Source organism: Scomber japonicus, chromosome 4, assembly GCF_027409825.1.
Source record: "Scomber japonicus isolate fScoJap1 chromosome 4, fScoJap1.pri, whole genome shotgun sequence".
Taxonomy (NCBI): Eukaryota; Metazoa; Chordata; class Actinopteri; order Scombriformes; family Scombridae; genus Scomber; species Scomber japonicus.
The window spans coordinates 18,945,869-18,964,737 of NC_070581.1; the positions used below are offsets into that span (position 1 = coordinate 18,945,869).

At 38.6% G+C, this 18,869-nt stretch overlaps 1 protein-coding gene across 1 annotated transcript; it reads right to left on the minus strand.

The window, feature by feature from the left end:
* Positions 1-4,167: 4,167 nt before the first annotated feature.
* On the minus strand, positions 4,168-18,315 carry LOC128357864 (plakophilin-1). Its single transcript, XM_053318261.1, has 15 exons — positions 18,084-18,315; positions 14,908-15,036; positions 11,633-11,637; positions 11,294-11,470; positions 10,994-11,184; positions 10,664-10,805; positions 10,132-10,339; positions 9,880-10,048; positions 8,944-9,061; positions 7,249-7,416; positions 6,978-7,154; positions 6,489-6,642; positions 6,199-6,385; positions 5,192-5,276; positions 4,168-4,242 (listed from the first exon to the last, which is right to left on the minus strand). The coding sequence occupies exons 1-15, from the start codon at positions 18,265-18,267 to the stop codon at positions 4,168-4,170; spliced, it is 2,169 nt and encodes a 722-aa protein (XP_053174236.1). The 5' UTR covers positions 18,268-18,315.
* Between the last annotated feature and the right edge of the window lie 554 nt (positions 18,316-18,869).

Genomic DNA, 18,869 nt, shown 5'->3' on the forward strand with positions numbered 1-18,869 from the left:
AGTGAATGCATGATTGTTTATTGGCATCAAAAACTCCACAGACTGTAAAATTACTCATTCAAGACATGAATGTAGAAAGCCTAAAGCAAAGACAGGAAGAAACATCTACCCTCTCAGAGACAGGCTCTGACATGACAGAGACTGGCATGATGGTTCTGGGGCCAACGCCCAGACCTTCATCTAATGCTCACCCACACCCATATCTGAAAGTAGAGTGAATCACTTTCATTTGCCAGTAATCCAGGTGGGAAAATTCTTTTTCCAACGTATCTTCAAGTGATTTTATATGACAATATTCTTGGTCACGATCACACATGCTGATATAAAATAAAATACCAATTAAGTCATTGGTGTGGTTCTGACATGGCACCAAATAAGCTGGAATGGTTACAGTTTGTGATGAATTTATGTGTAATTTATGAATTTGTAGTCAGATTTGACAATTATCTATATTAATTAAAAGCATACACTCACAAACGTACTTATTGTACTATAGGGTGGATGCGTCTCTATGATGATCTGTATCATTTTTCAGCGCTCAACCATTCAGGGGAGGAACAGGTTTATACAGTAAATCCTGAATAAATAAACCTGAATAACTTAAACTACACACAGAATGTTTCTGGTTCTAGACAATTAATTATTATGAACATAAAAAATATTTGCTGGCATTTTGAGAATAGTATGAGGAACCGGGGATTTCCTGTGGTTTATAATTAATCAACAGACCATGATGAAGACAGTACATGAGCCAGACAAACTGCAACAGTTTTCGCAATCCTTTTCATTACCTGTCAAGTGAGCACCAGGGGCAAAACTTTAATGGAGGGATGTTTGACACAGCTGACAGGGTTTTCTTTAGAGATTCTTTAATGAACAACAGACACGACTGATAGAAAGATAAGAGTGTCATTCCTCAGTTTATCTCACCAGACCTGATCCAGTCAGATCCCAATTTAGAAATATGTGATTGAAAGGTTTCTCATTTTGTTTTCATAGTTCTCTTAGTCAGAGAGCAGTATGCACAAACACCATTAAAACTCTTCTGGAGCAAAAACGTTGAGCTTAATTAGTTAAGACATCTTCAAGTGGTGTTAAAGAGAGAAATCAGTATCTTTCACTGTGTAAAACATACATTGTACTACTTTGAGATTGGCTGTTGAAGAAAAGACCACCACTGATGACTCTTCTTTGCATATGTGTTATTTATTGTATGCACAGACTGAGTGACAGGGAATGCTCCTAATTATATGCTACACACACATTTCTCTACTCTAGTGATTTCTAAAGCTGGGTCTTCCAAAAGCTTTTAACATTTACAACCTGTTTTTAGTAAAGAACACTGTTGTTAAGTAATACGAACAAATAGCCTGTAATGACCTCTTAAACCTTTAAACGTACAGTAGCAAAAATGACATAGAAAATGCTTAGATGACAAACCATGTATCTGTTTTTACATAAAAACATTTAAACATTATTTGAATGTGTAGCTCCTTTTGCTTGTTGTTCATCTAAAGTTGCACACATAGATCATAATTCATTGCACTTATATTTGAGGGCACAGCCCCTTCATTATCTGCTCAGGATGTTAAACTTAGTGTTAGGCCAAACAACACTTCAAATACTCTCAGTGTGCAGCCAGCAACACTGAGTTTTTTTCAATTTGGACTTTTAAAGTTATTCTGAGAGGGCTGACCAACTATTCATGTTTTTTCCAAATTTCTTTACAACGTTAATTAGAGTGAATGGGCACAAGCTATGATCCTCTCTGTCTCTAATTCCTCAGTTTATGCAAGAAAACATGGCAATTTGTAACAAAGCAACTTAAGAGAACAAGGCACTCAGTACTGCACTTCAAAGGAATAGTTGGACATTGTGGGAAACACACTTATTCACTTTCTTGTTAAGATAAAAGATTGCTAGAATCTACAGTCAGCAGCTGGTTAGTTTAGCGTAACATACAGACTGAAAACAGGGTAACAGTTAACCTTGTATTGTCCAAAGCATAACATAACGTAACATATTTCCACTAGTTGATCATTGAGAGTGGTCTCTCAATCGTATAATCCACACAAGAAGTGTAAAAACAAAACGTCTGGCACATAACCTCCTGTAAAATTATAAAGAATCATTTACATACATCAGTTTTTGTGTGAATTAAATAAACAAGACATAACTTTTCAGTTAGTGAACTTTAGGACACAGACCAAAGCTGGCCCTGCTTCCCCTTTTCCAGTGTTAAGCTAACCAGCTGTTGGTTGTAACTTCATATTCAATAACAGACATGAGAGTGGTATTGATCCAAATGAATGAGTGTATTTCCTAAAATGTTCCTAACTTCTTTAAGTATTAAAAAATATGTTCTATTCATTTTTTATAAAACACAATTCTGAATGACAAAATGAAACTGATAACAGAACAAAGTAACAAAACAATCAAATAAATGGCATTGAACATCAGAAATGAAGCATTTCTTTGCTGTCATGTAGAACCCTTGCAAATCTGTGTTTGTTGTTTTTTCTCTCTCACTTGAACTGAGATTTTGCTCTTCTTTTTATAAATGTGTTATATACTGTTGGTACATTCAGTGTTAAACTTATTAAACTTCAACAAAGCAAAAACAAATACATTTTTCATATCTTGTAATTATTTTACTTTTTATACCTTTCCTTTCTCTCTAACAGTAAGAGTATCACAAATACACACAGGCTTTTTTTCTTTTTCTAACTTTTCACATATTTTTCTTATTTCTTTCATTTGTCTCTGGTAAGACCTCAAGACCACAGTAGATATTGCAGATATGAATTCATAAATGTGAATCAATAACATTTCACTGCAGATAACATTGCTCTCAGGATATGAGGAACTTACACATGCACACTTAAACTACCAAAAACATACTCATCCATTTACATACGCAGGCAGAAACACTGAAACTAAATATATACAGCGCCACAGGATTATTCAAACCTCTCGTTTCTCTATAGTACAATATATCATTGACTTAAAATTGATTGAGCTCTTTCAACAAGGATATGATTATTAAGAAGAATGTCAAGAAATAATGAATGAAGAAATGATGTAATTTTACTCCCCTTATTGCATGGTGTGGCCACAGCAGTGTCTAAACATGCTGGTTTCCATCTGCAAGTACATACACAAATTTAAGCAAGAAAAGGAGCAGAGACATAGAGAAATAACTCATTTGATACACATTGTGCTCATTTTGGTCCTAATGAACAATAAAGGATTTGGCTTTCTTTATTTTTCATATTGTAAACAAATCTCATGTGCAGATCCAAACCAACAATGAACTCATTGTATTGCATGTGTATCAAAATGCTGATATATCGTATTCCTCAGTATCATAGACCTTCTCCAAGAACTATTAAAAGCATGCCAGTGACTACCAGCGCAGCACTGGGTGACATGTTCTATCGTCCCTGAAGGCAGCAGTTACATTAGCTTGAGCAAGGACCAGATTTAACCCTTGGTCAGTTCAATTCAGACAGACTGTGACATATTGTTTCTCCAAGGCTTTAAGTTTGTTTGTTATTTGTTTTTGGGAACGGAGAATACCTCTCTCATTCAGCAGCCGGGAAATGTGAGCATATATGGTGTTGTCCCTCACCATCCCATTAATCTGCATGGCAACGAGCTCCCGTACCCCTTAATCTAGCCAGATTTCCATGCTTGACAAATCGCTGTTGACATTCATGGTTGTTGTTTTTGATTCCTGCTAAGCAATACAACTTTTGTTTACTTGCAATGGTCGCCTGTAATTGTGTGACTATTATTTATGTCTCCATTTGTGACCAATGACATTCATCTGTCCCACCCACAGTTGTTAGCAACCCGGGTGTACCATTCACATTGAAATCGACCCTGTCCGATCCACCTCTTGACCAGGGTCGCCAAGAAGGGTCAGGAATAACCAGGGTTGACCCTTTCAGACACAATATTGTCAAGGGATTAAGCCTGGTTGGAGCTTGGTCTGAAAGGTAAGATGAGATAGTAACTCCTTAGACAGACGTTTGTGTCTTTAATAGTTTTTGGAAAACTATGGCACACAGAAATATGATACATCAGGCTTTGGATACACACGCAAGATTGTCCAGATACAGGCGTTCAGAAGCGTATCATACCTCTCAGCTTCATTGTGCTGGCCTACTCGATGACTTGCACTGACTTGTGTGCCGCTGAAGTGCTCTCATTGACAAAAACGGATTTGGCCATCCCCAGCTGTAAATGATGAAGTTTAAAAGAAATCAGTTAAGGGTCTCTCTCTCTCGCTCTCTCTCTCACACACACACACACACACACACACACACACACACACACACACACACACACACACACACACACACACACACATAAGCTTCTCAAGTTGGCAAAGCCTGGGAAAACTGACATGCCTTGCCTTGCTAATACTTTACTGATTAGTCATTTTGGCAATTAAACCTTTGTCTCGTATCGGCTTGTTTGAAAAATTACAGTGACTTCACAAATCTTCTCACAACATAACATTCCCATCTGTGTTTTAACACTGTAAATGTTTGTAAGGAGGCAAGTGTGCACCAGTGAAACAATGAAAGGAAGACTTTTCCTTTGCATGTTGCCCAAAACACACACACACACTCTGACTCTAAGTGTACTCTACTTGTGAGGGCAAATGTACAGTATCAGCAACTTACAGTAGAGATGCCTCAAGCAAGTTAGTGTAGCATGAGAACTGGAGTGGTTTCCCTCTCTTGCCAGTTCTATTTTTCTGTAATTTCTTTTTCTTAACTATTCAAATGATACTTGGTCATGATCAAGCATGCTATACACTTATTTCAAGAAAAGGTTCCACACAGTTTTTCTATCATCTATCTCTTTACCCTAACTTAATCTCTCTGTTGTGTTTCCTGTATTATACCTCTCATATTACACGGCAAACACAAAAACCAGTCTGCCAGGATTCTAATGTGACTGTTTCTGTATTCACTGAACTCCAGGGTGGGGCAGGATCGAGAGAAAGTGACTGTGTAGCCAGAGGAGTCATAATAAAGACCAACCCATTTAAGCTGGTCCCTCCTACTGCTAGTTAAAGAAAGCATGGCTTAGCTTCAACCTGATACATAAAAATGACAAGTTTGTGTTGTGTTAATCGAAAAGGAAAACAGATACACTTTCTGCATCTCTAATTTACCTTTTTCACAATGCCTTGTAAATTCTTCTCATTCCACAAGCTGTAGAGCAACACTGAGGCTGCTTTGCTGCCTTTAGGAAAAGACCTAGGACAGAAGGGTAGATGTCAAGTAAGAAAAAGCTGCAGCTAGCACAATATCAGACAAATAGAAAACAGGAGCAGACAGAATTAAGGCAAAGCATGCAGACTCAAAAACAGGTTTGTGAGAAAAAGACAAGACGTTGACTACAAGGACATGTTTGTACTAAAATAACTTTTTGTCAATAAGCTGCAGTCACAACAAAAATGGTCATGGTAGTTTAAAAAGTTACATGATAAATACTCACTGTTAAAGGGGGAGAATGCATGATAGATGTTTACTTTAATATAATGTGAAGATTTATTATTTACAGTGCCTTGAAGGGATAGTTTACCCAAATTAGAGAAAAACACGTTTTCTCACCCTAAGTTGTACTGCATTTAACCATGGAGATAGTTTAGACAGCTGTGATGTGTGTTGTCACACCATTATGAAGAGCACAATATGATTCATTTTGAAGTGGTACCAATACTGAAAAATATGATAAGTTAAGATAATCAAAAGCAATATCCCTTTCCAGATACAATTTCCCGGTTATTATGCTGTCAATGGTAGTTGCAATTGCAGCTTCTGACAATTGTTCAGTAACAGGGACATTGCTTCTATCATAAAGAGATGTTATTGTGACATTACTTTCACCTCTATTGTATTGGCATGGAAACAGCAATCTCAAACGGATCTCAAAACATGGGTAGATAACTCAAAGCATAGCTGAATACCTCTACATGTAAGTGAAAAAAGATTTGAGTGTACTCAGCATTTCAATCAAAGCATAGCAAATAAATGGCAAGTTTATTCGTACAGCAACTTTGAAACACAGAAGCAGTTCAAAGTGCTTTCCATACTGTCAGTCAAAGAAATGCATTCAAGAGTGTTACAGTTTTGAAAGCTGAGTCTCCCACACAGATATGAATAAATTAAAACTCACCCATTCTCACTGAGGTCAGCCATTGATGACACCAGTTCATTATTAATGACCTTCTTGCTGATCTCAGTGTCTGCAAACATCAGAGTCCGTGCTGTGCTGCAAGCTGTTGCTATAGTTTCGTCTGAGTTTCCCATTTCCCGAGGGCCAGAGGAGAGGAGGCTAGTGAGCTCAGGCAAAATCTGCTTCGCTACAAAGGAAAAAAATGGAACAGAAAATTAGTCACTGCTACCTGAAAAGTAGATGAGCAAACAATGACACACCTATTATCAAGATGTCATGTGCCTTCTTACCCATGGGGGTCTGCAAACTGCTGGTCCGAGACATGTTACCCAGCAGGGACATGGCAGTCTTCTGAAGGCTCCGGTTAGGTGACTTTAACAGAGGGGGCATCTGCAGCAGAGCTCCCAACTTGTGAACCAGAATCTGGCTCATGACACTGGATCCCTGGTACAAATCATGTTTGCACTGTAATACCAAATCTAGCTGACTCTGTAATTATTTGACATTTGTATATTTGTGCATAAACCCACTTTCTCCTGTTCTTGGATTTTCTTTCTTTCTCTAATAACCTTTGACTCACTAAGAACAAAAACAACCCTTTTTTACACATCCAGTCAGTACTAGTTATGATTTCAGCAGTTATGTTATTAATTCTTCCATCTCTCTGTCACTGTTGCTTTCACCTCAAATCAATCAGAGATAATCCTGAACCTCCATTAATACATTTTAATAACACCCACACAAATAGTAAGCCTAATATTTATCTTTTTTGTACTCACTATGTCCTTGCTGGCAGTAAGATTCTGCAGGGCACCACAGCAGGCCTCCAGGGTGGCTTCATTCTGGGCGGACCCCAGCAAAGACAGGTAGAGCTGCATTGCTTTGGGATGGCACAGCCAATTCACACCTGATGCAGCACTGTCCTCTGGCATGTTTCCAATAGCATCAAATGAAAACTGAGCAGAAAGAATGAAAAAAGAGAGGAGAGGAAGGTTTTGCCTGTCATGCTCTAGTCAACACACAAGGATGGAAGAGTTTGGTGATACCTACTTCCTTCTGAATCTTGCTGCTCTTGGGGCTGAAGCATCCAACTGTCTGGCTTTTCTTACTTTCAGGATTGTTCGCCAACAAAGACTTGTACTTGGCAAAGCACTCAGGTGATTCAGCCTCCACTTGGTACGTCAAGTTATGCAGGATACATGCACAGTTCTCCACAGACTACACAGAGGAGAGGAGAGGAGAGGAGAGGAGAGGAGAGGAGAGGAGAGGAGAGGAGAGGAGAGGAGAGGAGAGGAGAGGAGAGGAGAGGAGAGGAGAGGAGAGGAGAGGAGAGGAGTTACTATCTTGTTAATCTTCTCATCATCATAATTTTCAAGAATAGTTAATACCTTTTTAGGTCATAAGTCTGTGAGTTATGGGAGAATAAGTAGCAAATATGCAGATGGTTCTTGTTTCCCAGTTGCAAAAACTGACTGTCACTGTGTGATAGTGGTTAATTTAATTTGAGTTGGACTCAGCTTCTTGGAAAGCTGTAGGACATGCCTCAACTTTTTGGAAAGCTGCAGTCATTCTTTCCAAAATCCCGTGGCTCGTAAATAAAACATTAATAGCAAAAAAAACCCCAATAACATCCAGGTTGGTTTAAGCTGGAATTTTCCTGTAAATCCACCAGAGCAACATAATCCCACACAGGTAACTTCCTTCATTTTCTTCTGTCTTTTTTTTCATGGTGTCAGCTACTGTGCTCATTTAACAGGAAATTGATACATTGTTCTAGAAATGCTGCAGTAATACTTATGTGCTGACCAAAGTAAATGAGTTTCAGTAAATTCAGTTAGGTTTATTGACTGAGGGACACAGAGTTAAAGATGCATATGTGTTTCAAAAACCATCAATGCAAATAAAGCAGAGAAAACACCCTCTTCCTTCTAGTTACATCTTACCAGAAATAGCTATTGTCTCACCATTACAAAGTTGATATAAAATAAACAAAATATATCCTGCCTTTATTTCACGTAGGCAACACATAATCATGCAACACATCCCACAATCATACTGTTCATTACAAGAAGCTTGTGTAAAGACAGCTGGAGCACAGACATGGAATTAAGCACACATCCAAACCCAAAACTTCAACAAGCAGACACTAAATATGCATCCATGCTGCCTGCAGTGTTTACCTGCTTATACATGTGTGTGACACACACTCAAGGGGGTATGTATTATATGTGTATTTGTATTGTATATGTGTGAATGTGCCTAAGGGTATTTTTAGTATCTGAATATACACAAGACATGTTCAATAGGAACTATGAGTAAACAAGGATATGTCAACATACATGAATCCAACCATAGGTATTCTCACCTGCTCTCACATTTACAATTAAGTGCTAAAGAGACAATGGGGAACAAATAACACTATGAGCCAGAAAACAGAGCAATGTCAACAATTGTGGCCTGATTAAATTATTAAATTATTGACACTTTTTTCCTACTATAACAAATCAAGGTGTTTCCAGTGAATAAGGCCTATGTATCAGTACACTGAAAATTAAATTAAATTTTCTCTGCAGTGGCCTATCAGACAAAATGGACGAGGGTGTCCAGGTAATAATTAGTCTACCAAACAACTCAGATGCAGTCTGAAGTGTAGAGCCCCTGAGATTTAATCTCTACGTTGTAAAATACTGAATGGGAATTAAAGTGATATAGATGAAAGAGATAATTGTTGGTTCAGAAGGTTACCTTGTCATCAGGGTTGTCCTCTGCCACGCACGACTGCAAATAAATCATGAGGGAGTCGATAAGGCCACGGCAGTTTCTCATCGCCTGCCTATCATTGTGTTGGGCACAGCTCAGGTTCCTGCACACATTTCAATCAATCATTTCAACCTGCATGGAAACACTAAAACATCTAGAATATAATAACAGATACAGAACTGTGAGTTCCAAAACATGTAAGTTGCACCATCACACCCTTTCAGCAAACTTAATCCTGATGATTAGACATGGTACACAGAGGTTTTCAAAGCAGAATTAAGTAGTTACAACAATAGTTAAATATATATTTATTTATTTAAAAAATCTGCCTGGTGAATTTCCAAACTGAGTATTCAAAAAATCCCCTTTGTTATTGATAGGAGAAAAGATTAGGCAAAGAATCTGCAATAAAGCTAATTAAACAGAGCAATGTTTTCACCTCCCAGATATCTGTGCCAGGCTTTGTCAAGTAAACACTGCCACTCCTCGACAAAGGCAGACAAAGAACTCTGGCACTAAAATCTTGCTATCAAAACAAATTTATCAACACCTACCAACGCAGTGTTTTGGTTTACAAATGTAAAGTGATGTGAAATAAAATGTATTATCATTATTATTATAACGTTTCATGAAAAGTTTGGCATGGGATTACATCTGTTAGGGCCGGAGCAACTCGCGACTCGCTGTTCATTTCTGTATATTATATATTAATTTCTGTGTGGTGGGATCTATCTCTTCTCAGAGTGAGAAATGACAAGTGTGGTGTGTGAACTGCTTGAAATGTCTCAGGGTTAATACATGAGACTTGAGAAATCTGATTATTATTATTATCTTTTGTCTGATTCCTGGCTGCAAAACACTGAAAATCAACCATGGGAATGTGTAGACTTGAATAAATTGATTGTAATTTAATGTTCTCACCGCAGACATCCTGTGGCGCTGTAGAAGACATCAGGGTGTATGTTGTTGTTGGCACTGCTGTCTGACCAGCAAGTGAATGGGACCACCACATTCTCAGTGAGGGCAGGCAGAGCTGTTGCTATAAGTTCTCCCTTTAGCTCATCAGCAGAGGACAGGTTCCATAGCAGGCCTACATATTACAGATAAGTAAAGAATGTTTCAATCTTTCAATACTGTTGAAAGTTAAAACTGTGTCTAGATAAAATGTCCTACCTGTGATTTGTTTTCGGGTCTCAGTAGAATCTGTCTCCTTTAGTAGCTGCAGCGCCTTAGCTATACCACCACAGTGCTGAACCTCCAACTTGTTGTTCTGATCCCTGAACACCAAATTCCTCAAGGCTCCAGCAGCAGCCTGGCTCACCCCAGAGATGGGGCTACGCAGCAGGGTTACCAGAACAGGGATACCCCCTAGTTGGTAAACCTGAGACACAGAAATGTGGAGAGAATATATGTAGAAAATGTGAAAACTTGAAGGCATGGCAATAGATTGACAAATCAATATAGGTTACAAACAGGAAGTGTGATGATGAATGCATTCTCTTCCCTTTCAGCCAAAGCAGGTTTCATAGAAGTCTTCACAGGGCGGCCCTCCACTTGTATGACTACCATACAACACAATCCTTATACAGAGGTGGTATGACAAAAACAAAAAGACTGCAGTGCATGTGTGTATGTTTGGAGGGTGTCTCTGTGCGTGCTAACATGAGCGTTTACAGTATATTTGTGTGTGCGAGAGTGCTCTGACCTCCTGTTTGGCATGCTCATCTTTGAAGGTGGTGTGTTGAATGAAGGTGGCTCCACACTGCTGGTAGTTTTCCTCAGGATTAGACAGGAACTCGACAGCCTCCTTTAGGGTCAGGTCTGACATGCCGATCATGGTGTTCACCCTGCCGAAACAGGCATAGGAGCGGAGGAGAAGTTAGTGGAAGCGATAAATAGATGTGACAACAGGACAACAATTAGTCTGGTGCAGTTCAATAAGCAGCAATGGTTTAACGTGGTCTAGAAAACAGCTTTATATGCCTCTGAAGGATAATAAGCTACATTTGAAAGCAAGGGAACCCAGTGAACTCACGCTGATTGCTGCTCAATCTTGTTGGATGTTTTGATGGTACCGACTCTGCTCTCATTTTGAGACTGGGCAGAGGGCGGCCGGCCGATGCGTGGCTGACTGCTGGTCATCTGAACGCTGCTGGAAAAGGCGCTTTGTCTGTTTGTCCGACTCTGCAGGGTCTGCTGGCTCTGGGCAGTCAGTCCTTTGGCTCTCTAAAAAAAAAAGGTAAGTAATTTACAATGCTAACATGGTACTGTCGATTTCATGCAGTTTTTTTCTTACACATACTGTATGTCTTGCATTTAAAAAATAACTGATCACCATAACAGTTGCAGGAGCAGGAGCAGGAGAAAACTGGGGAGCCAAGGCAGGGTCACTGCGACTGGGTTTCAGCCCATTGGGACTCTGGGGCCAGTTAGAGGAGGCCATTTGTTGTTCCCATGTGCCTGAGCTGCTGACATGTCTTCCTCTCATGGTTTTAGTGGATTGAGAGCGGCTCTAGAAAAAAAAAGAATGGTTCAGGACCGTAATTTACATAAAACATTTCCATTAAAAGGTTTTCCAGAGCATGATATGTTTTAAAAAACATGAGCCTATATGACATTTTATTCATATTAGACAGAAAAAATACACATTTAATACATTACAAGTCTCTAAAACTCTGGCTTAATGGGACAGAATTACCATTATCTGCTAAATTACTGCATCACCATAAGGCATCTTTGAAGCAATCCAGTTCACACAGAAGGAAAAAAGAGAAAAAAACAGAAAGCAGGTAACCTACTTTCGCTCGAACAGTTTTCAAAGAAACCCCTTATAAACCACGACAGGAATTAGACCTCACACAAAGTTTGCATGCCTTCTCTTTTCCTCAGTTTATGCTGAGGGGCAGCAGGATGACCCAATCAATCAAACTAAGGTAACATAATATTTGTCATTGGAGACACAGCCAGTTGTGTTATAAGACTTCCGCTGCAGTTGAGCAGTTTCTCACAGAGGTGCCTTGTGTGTGCAAGTCAGACAGAGCACCCATTAAACCTACTTTCAATCCTGATGTCACTACACAGCTTAATATATAATCACATATTGTTCATGTATCAGTTTTTTTTGTTCTGCTGTGTCTGTTTGTATGTATGTGTACAGAACACACACTTCAAACTTCACCATTAAGTAACCAAGTAGTTGGCAAAGCCTGGGAAACCTGTCATAACATACCTGGCTAATAGTCTAACAATTAGTCATTCCCGCAATTAAACCCTTCTCTCCTATTGGCTTGTTTGAAAGACTATAATGACTTTCCAAATACTTTCGAAATAGGCAAGGTAAGACATTGCCGTCTGTGTTTTAACACTGTAAATATTTGTAAAGAGGCAAGTGTGCACTAGTGACACAATGAAAGGAAAAACCTTCCCTTTCATGTCGCCCAAAAATAAAAAGCATTACCCTCAGATCCTCACAAAAAGTTCTCACTGTTAATCACTGCAGTTGACATGCTGACATTTGGGTTTGTTGAATTGGTCAAGACGCGATACTGGCACAAACACACTCACACTCACACAAACACACACACACACACACACACACACACACAGTGCGAGAGAGTGAGAGACAGAGAGAAGGAGAGAGTGAGAGTGAGAGAGAGGGAAATAGAGAGAGAGAGAGAGAGAGAGAGAGAGAGAGAGAGAGAGAGAGAGAGAGAGAGAGAGAGAGAGAGAGAGAGAGAGAGAGAGTGAGTGTGTTGTTCACAAAACAACTCTCTATGTACCAACTTTCTTCCCTGCTTCAAACTGGACTGGTTGCTCAGTTACCAGCTGTGCGTCAGCCTTGCTAATTATCTGCAAAACCATTATAGATGAGAAAGCAGTACATGTCAACAGCAGTTTTGATAAGAACTGTGTTTACTTTCCAACTGCAGCATGCTCCCTTCATTTGGGTACAGCCTGAATGAGCCGCCCACTCGGTCCTTCCTTATAGCAGGGGCTGTACAAAAGAAACGGATGCAAAATTCTGCAAAGCAAATACACGCAGCACAGAACAATTGCAGGACGTTTCTTTGTCATATTGGCTGACAGAAACTCAGTAAAAGTACTAAAATGTTATTCTTGTGATTAAGGTGGGAAACAAATGGGAGCAGGATATCCCTATGCATTGCAAAGAGCATTGTGACAAACCACAGTACTCTTTCAAAATTAAAGTTCAAAGTGACTTCTGATGGGATTAAGCATAACCATGAAATGATCATATTTCTAGTTGTATTAAATAATTCTGCATAATGTTGAAAAACAATGAACAGAATGGTTTAATTGTCATTTAGATAATCTCTCTAACAACAGTCTCAATTAAATTTCAAGTAAATCTAATGTGATATTAAATATTGTAATATGGGAAAGGGGAGAAATGTCATATTGTAAAAAGAATGCAATCCCCACATGCTAAAAAGTTTCCTGTGTTTGCACCAAATAATAGGACCTTTCATGACAGACTCACCACTTCAAACCAAAAGTTAAGAAATGCAGACACACTTTAATAGTGACTGGAAGCAAATCCCATTTCCTTTATTTTAACAGTATAATCCTGTCCTTTTAAGTAGTTTTAATAGTTTTTAATTGTTGTTGCTTGGTTTGTTAGCATAACTTCTTTATTTGTTTTACTTTTTTACAATAAGTTCATTCAGTACAGCACTGCGAACCTATGCTGCTAGGGGTGATACTGTAGGTGTAATTCTAAGAGTTATGTACAAGACTAAGAATCTGTGATTGCTCGCTCTGTAACGCAAATTTTACCAAGCATCTGACATATTAATTTTGCCTGTGGAATTTAGATGAAGTGGAATCAAGCACAGACAAACAAAAACACATTATGACAGAGATGTACTCCTTCATCAGCAAGAACACGTCACCACACTCCCTAGACATGCCTCATCTCACTGTCAGTAGGTCAGGTTAGCCCAACCCAGAGCAAATGAATATCCACACACACCTACACAAAACCACAATGATGAAGTCAACATTATTAGTCTGTGAGATTTTGATTAGTCTACTACTGCAAATGAGTTGAACTCAGCCTGACTCTTAGTGACAAGACTACAATTGAGGACTACACTCTAAAACAGAATTTGTTCATTTCTAAAATCATGACATCACACGTCTGATTGATAGATTCAAAAGTATTTCTGTCACATGTTCATCATACTTTGTTTCTGTTGTTCAGTTTCTGTACCCTGCATGCACACACATTGATGCACAAACACAACACTCCCATAAACTGAATGTATGCAAATAGATTCAGAACATTTTCATTTTCAACAGAAAGGACAAAGTGGTCAGCAGAAATGTATGGAACTATCTAACTGGTTCTGACACCAGATCAATTCATCTGGCTGCGGAAATAAAAAAGGTGATCACTAAACCAGGAGAGCCTTGCAGCCATACCATGAGTTGAACCAGCATAATTATGGTATCATGTTTCATAAAACAATGTCATAAATCACTGAGGTACAAATTAAAGCCCGACTGATATGCTCTTCATTCTTTATTGAAGGGACAAAAGGTAAATGTATGTATTTTCTCATCCAAGCTTTAACAACTAACTATTGATTTAAAATATTAAATGCAATTAATAGGTTTCATGATTTGATTGTGTTAAAGTTTATGTTTTGTTTGCTTGTTAATGCAGTTCAGCGGCATTTAAGAAGTCTCATCTGCAGTACCACAAAACAATAATGTTTTTGAAAGAACATATGACCTTCATGGTTATGGATTATTGCAAGCATTTGTCATGACAAACCACAAAAATGAATGGAATGGATCAGCAGTAATGATAAATATTTGAGATTGTAGTACAAACAATGATTTGGTTTTTAAATACAAAGTGAAATGAAAAAGGTTTGTGCTATACAACATAAACAACAACAACCAACGGGACTGTTAAGAGACACATATTTACCGTTCTGCTGTAGCTTGCTGAGTTGGAGTTGGCGCGACTGAAGGTGCCATTTGCTTTGAATGGAGCGAACTTGAACGTTCCAAACTCTGAGTATGTTGCGAAAGACTGCGGACTCACGGCTGTTAAAAGAGGAGACGAGAGAGAAAAATTTAATGAACAACACAGACACAGAGCAAAGTAATGCAAGATAATCCAAAGATCCAGTGCTGTAACTAGGGACAGTATGACAAATAACACCAAACAAACCTGAAACACACCTATTTGCATTAACTGGGTAACTTGGAAGAATATATGGCCTCTGTTCTGACGTGAAAGAATGAGGATGTTGTTGAAAATGCAGTGGCTCAATGTGGGCTTCAGGTTTCCACAACTTTTTACACTTTTTGTTTTTGTTTTCACTCATACTAGCACAGAGTCACTTTACATTAACTGGCACTTGATCTTACTTAATCTTATTTTTTTTTAACCTTTTTTATATTTTGATATTTTTTTTATGCATCTTTTGTTATCTCATGTGTTTGATGTGTTTGTTGTGTGTATGTGTGAATTTCATTGCATTGTCTGAACTTCTTACCATGCATATGACAATACATTTCTTTATCTTTATCTTATCAATGATAAACAGTCATAGAGGTATATTATTTATCTTAATACATGCCCACAGCTTTATGTTGGACAAAGAAAGCCTTACAAGTTTCGATAAAATAATTAATTAATAGTGAGAGAAATTTAAAGGGTTATTTATTACATTCCTTTACATATACATTAATCAAATTACAAAAAAGGATTTAAAATAACTAATTAAAAAACATTTAAATATAGATTAATCCAATAATAAATATTTAAAAGAGAAATTAATTACTGTTTTCCATTTCTTCACGTCATTCTTTACTGTGATATGTGGCTTTGTTCTGACAAAACTTTGGTAATCTGCCATGCTCTTGAAACTGGGTGGCAAGAATATAGTCAGAACAGGCATGAGTCATCCATTAATAACTATTTAACTTTATCCATTTACTGATAGAATGATTTATGAGATAATTGTGTCATTAATGTCAACTTACATTCAGTTCACAGATGGCTGTTTCAGTATTGCATTTTACACTCATGTCTACCTCTAGACAGACAGACAGACAGACAGACAGACAGACAGACAGACATGACATCATATTGCTCAGTGCATTGCATTTTGTGTGTCTGAAATCTAAACTCTTTGGCAGTCTGTCTTGCAGGATGATTCACGAGAAAGTGAATGGCAGAAAATGACTTTACCATTACAGGATTATGGTTGTCAAAACAACTGAATAATCATGAGTGATAGCATACGTGAATTCAGTGCAGGGAAAAGGAGGTCTCAAAAGTGACTAAATGACCATCAGACTACATAAAAAGGTTGTAAAGATTCAGTTAATCTAAAACACACAAAAAAAATTCTTTGGGACCTTTTGCCCGCTCAAAGAACTATCAAACCATACAGGTTGTTTGTGCGTGCAATCCACCTTAAAATGGCTTAAAATGGCTAAGAATCATCAGTTATTTAAAATGTCAATGGCCGCTGGAACCCAGGACTTTTTGAATCTGCCTGTCCTACATCTGGGCATTCAAAATCTGCGTTAGGATAGGAGCAGTTTGAATTCTGATGCCAGGGGATAACTGGGGTCGGGCTCCCAGTAACGCCCTTTAATCAAGCAAGATATTTCCTCTACAAAATGCACAGAGCATTTGCTTTCAAAAAAGTTTAGCGTTTGTTAAGACAAGAAAACTTTTGTAGTGTGTAAAATATATATAGATAGTACAATTGATATGGGTTAGGGTTAGTTTTGATTTTATGTGCCAAGATTTTAAGGTGTCTGCCTCTGAAACTTCTAATGTCACTCAACTACACTATACTGATCAGATTGTACTGTTTAAGGCTTAGAAAAAACAAAAACTATATTTTTGTTGTTTTGGCTGACATGACCCCTTAACCATCAATGGACATAACTGATCCTTGTCATTATCAAAATACCCTCAAGGGAGGTTCCAACAAATGTCAGATATAATCATCTTTGCAACACTATAGTCAATTAAATACAACATTATGTAACTCATGAGCACTGACGAACTTCAAAAATGTCCCCACAGTATTAAAGTAAGGAGAGCTCAGGGGTGCGATAGCTCTTCTTATAATTCAGTGTTTGTCTACTGTCATGTGTTTTGTCAACATTTGCCCTGAGCACAGTATTCCTGGTCAGGTGTTCAGTTTACTTGTATCAATTTAATGTTTTCTGCAGACCAATGAGTTTGCCTTTAATAATTACTATGGAACAACGATAAAAACACTTAAAGGGACAAACCAAATAGAAAAGACTGCATTTTTTAAACTGAAAGCTGTATTTAAAGACCATAGACAGACAGTTACTTTAAAATGTAAGAAATAACAACTGATTTAGAGCTTTTAACGTCCATGAACATTTAAGCAACACTTCTCTTTTTGTTTTCTGTGTTCATGTTAGATGGTTTATGTCCCTTAAATGGGTCATGGTCAAATGTCAAATTCCCATCATTTGAGGAAGGTGAGCATAAAGCAGGCCAAAGGTGCCCATGTCATCTGCACTAGAAATTTCACTTCAGCAGGTGAAAGTGTCAGTGAGCCCATAAAACTGTCTATTTAGCCTACTTTTCAGATGTTGTCCTCTGTTGACAGATCTCAACTCAATAAGAATTCCGGAAGACATTTCACAAGATAGAAAAACTATCCCAATTTTACTGGATCTTTATTATGTCTCTCGCAGTAATAATGCAACACACTAGAGTTTTAGAGGAAAGACTAAAATGTTATTTGATTGCATAATATCCGCGTTGTTAATGAGCCCTTGGGGTGCATTCCAAACTCACAAAGAGCAAAACAGCTCAAACATGCTCAGGGAGAGTTGGACAACCCTGCTTGTTCAACCTACATGTTTTTTTTTTTTGCCCTACGAAGAAGGTAGGAGCGGTTTGGTTTCCATGAAAAAAACTGTGGCGGGGGGGGGAAACCCGCACGCTCAGACAATTTGGAGGACGCCACTCAACAACTGCTGAAATTGTGCGATGCATGATTTGAGTACAGTAATGTGTTCTGTAAGGTTACGACGTGTATTCTTACTTTTACTTTTTTTGTGAGGTTATAAAAACGTGTCCATACCTGTAGGAGAAGGAGACAGTGAGCCGCTCTTAGCTGGTTTGGACTTGCTCCTCTTGATGCTGTGCACTTGATCCAGCACGCGTTGCTTTCCCGAGCGCAGTTTGTTGTCGGAGGGCACAGCGAGCGAAGTGTCCTCCGTGTTGCCGGTGATCATCGCTGACCGCAGCGGTTCCGGAGCCATCATCTTCCCTTAACTCGAAACTGAGCGACTAAGCGAGTCTCCAAAAGATCGAACGATCCAAGAGGAGGTGTGTGGCTCGATTTGGCGCAACAACTGCAGCGAACCTGCCAAGTATGTAGATTGTCCCAATGTTCCCAAAACATGCAGACTCCACCCTCAGGATCGCGCCCTGTTGAGGTGGGGCAGAAGAGATTTCACAGTAGTACAGGTGAAGGGAGGGGCCGTGCAGACACTCATACATCCAAACAGTCCCAACTGCGCGCAATAGAGGATTAGCACAAATAATATTTTCAGTGCAGGAGGAAGTACATCAAAACTGAAGTGGTTTCTGCGCGCCCTGCCTGATAGTGAAATATCTGTTGTCCCCTACTTGACAGTGGTTCTCAAGGTGTGGTCCGCGAACCCAAGGGTGCGTGAGGAATCCCCCAGTATCCACAAGTAACACAGTGGCAATGTACTAACTATTTTGATCACATGGTTTCATGCACTTTCTGTAATAAAACATCAACAACAACATCTTATCAAATGGGGTCCGTGGTCTAATTTGTCTGAAGACACTGCCCATATATAGCCACAATGTTCTATACCATTTTAAAGTCCATTAA

Coding starts and splice junctions, on each gene's coding strand:
- LOC128357864 (XM_053318261.1), bottom strand. CDS start 18,267: ATGATGGCTCCGGAACCGCTGCGGTCAGCGATGATCACCGGCAACACG. Junction 15,037..18,083: donor ACTGTCTCCTTCTCCTACAG/GTATGGACACGT, acceptor CTCTTTTAACAG/CCGTGAGTCCGCAGTCTTTC. Junction 11,185..11,293: donor CTGCTCCTGCAACTGTTATG/GTGATCAGTTAT, acceptor TTTTTTTTTTAG/AGAGCCAAAGGACTGACTGC.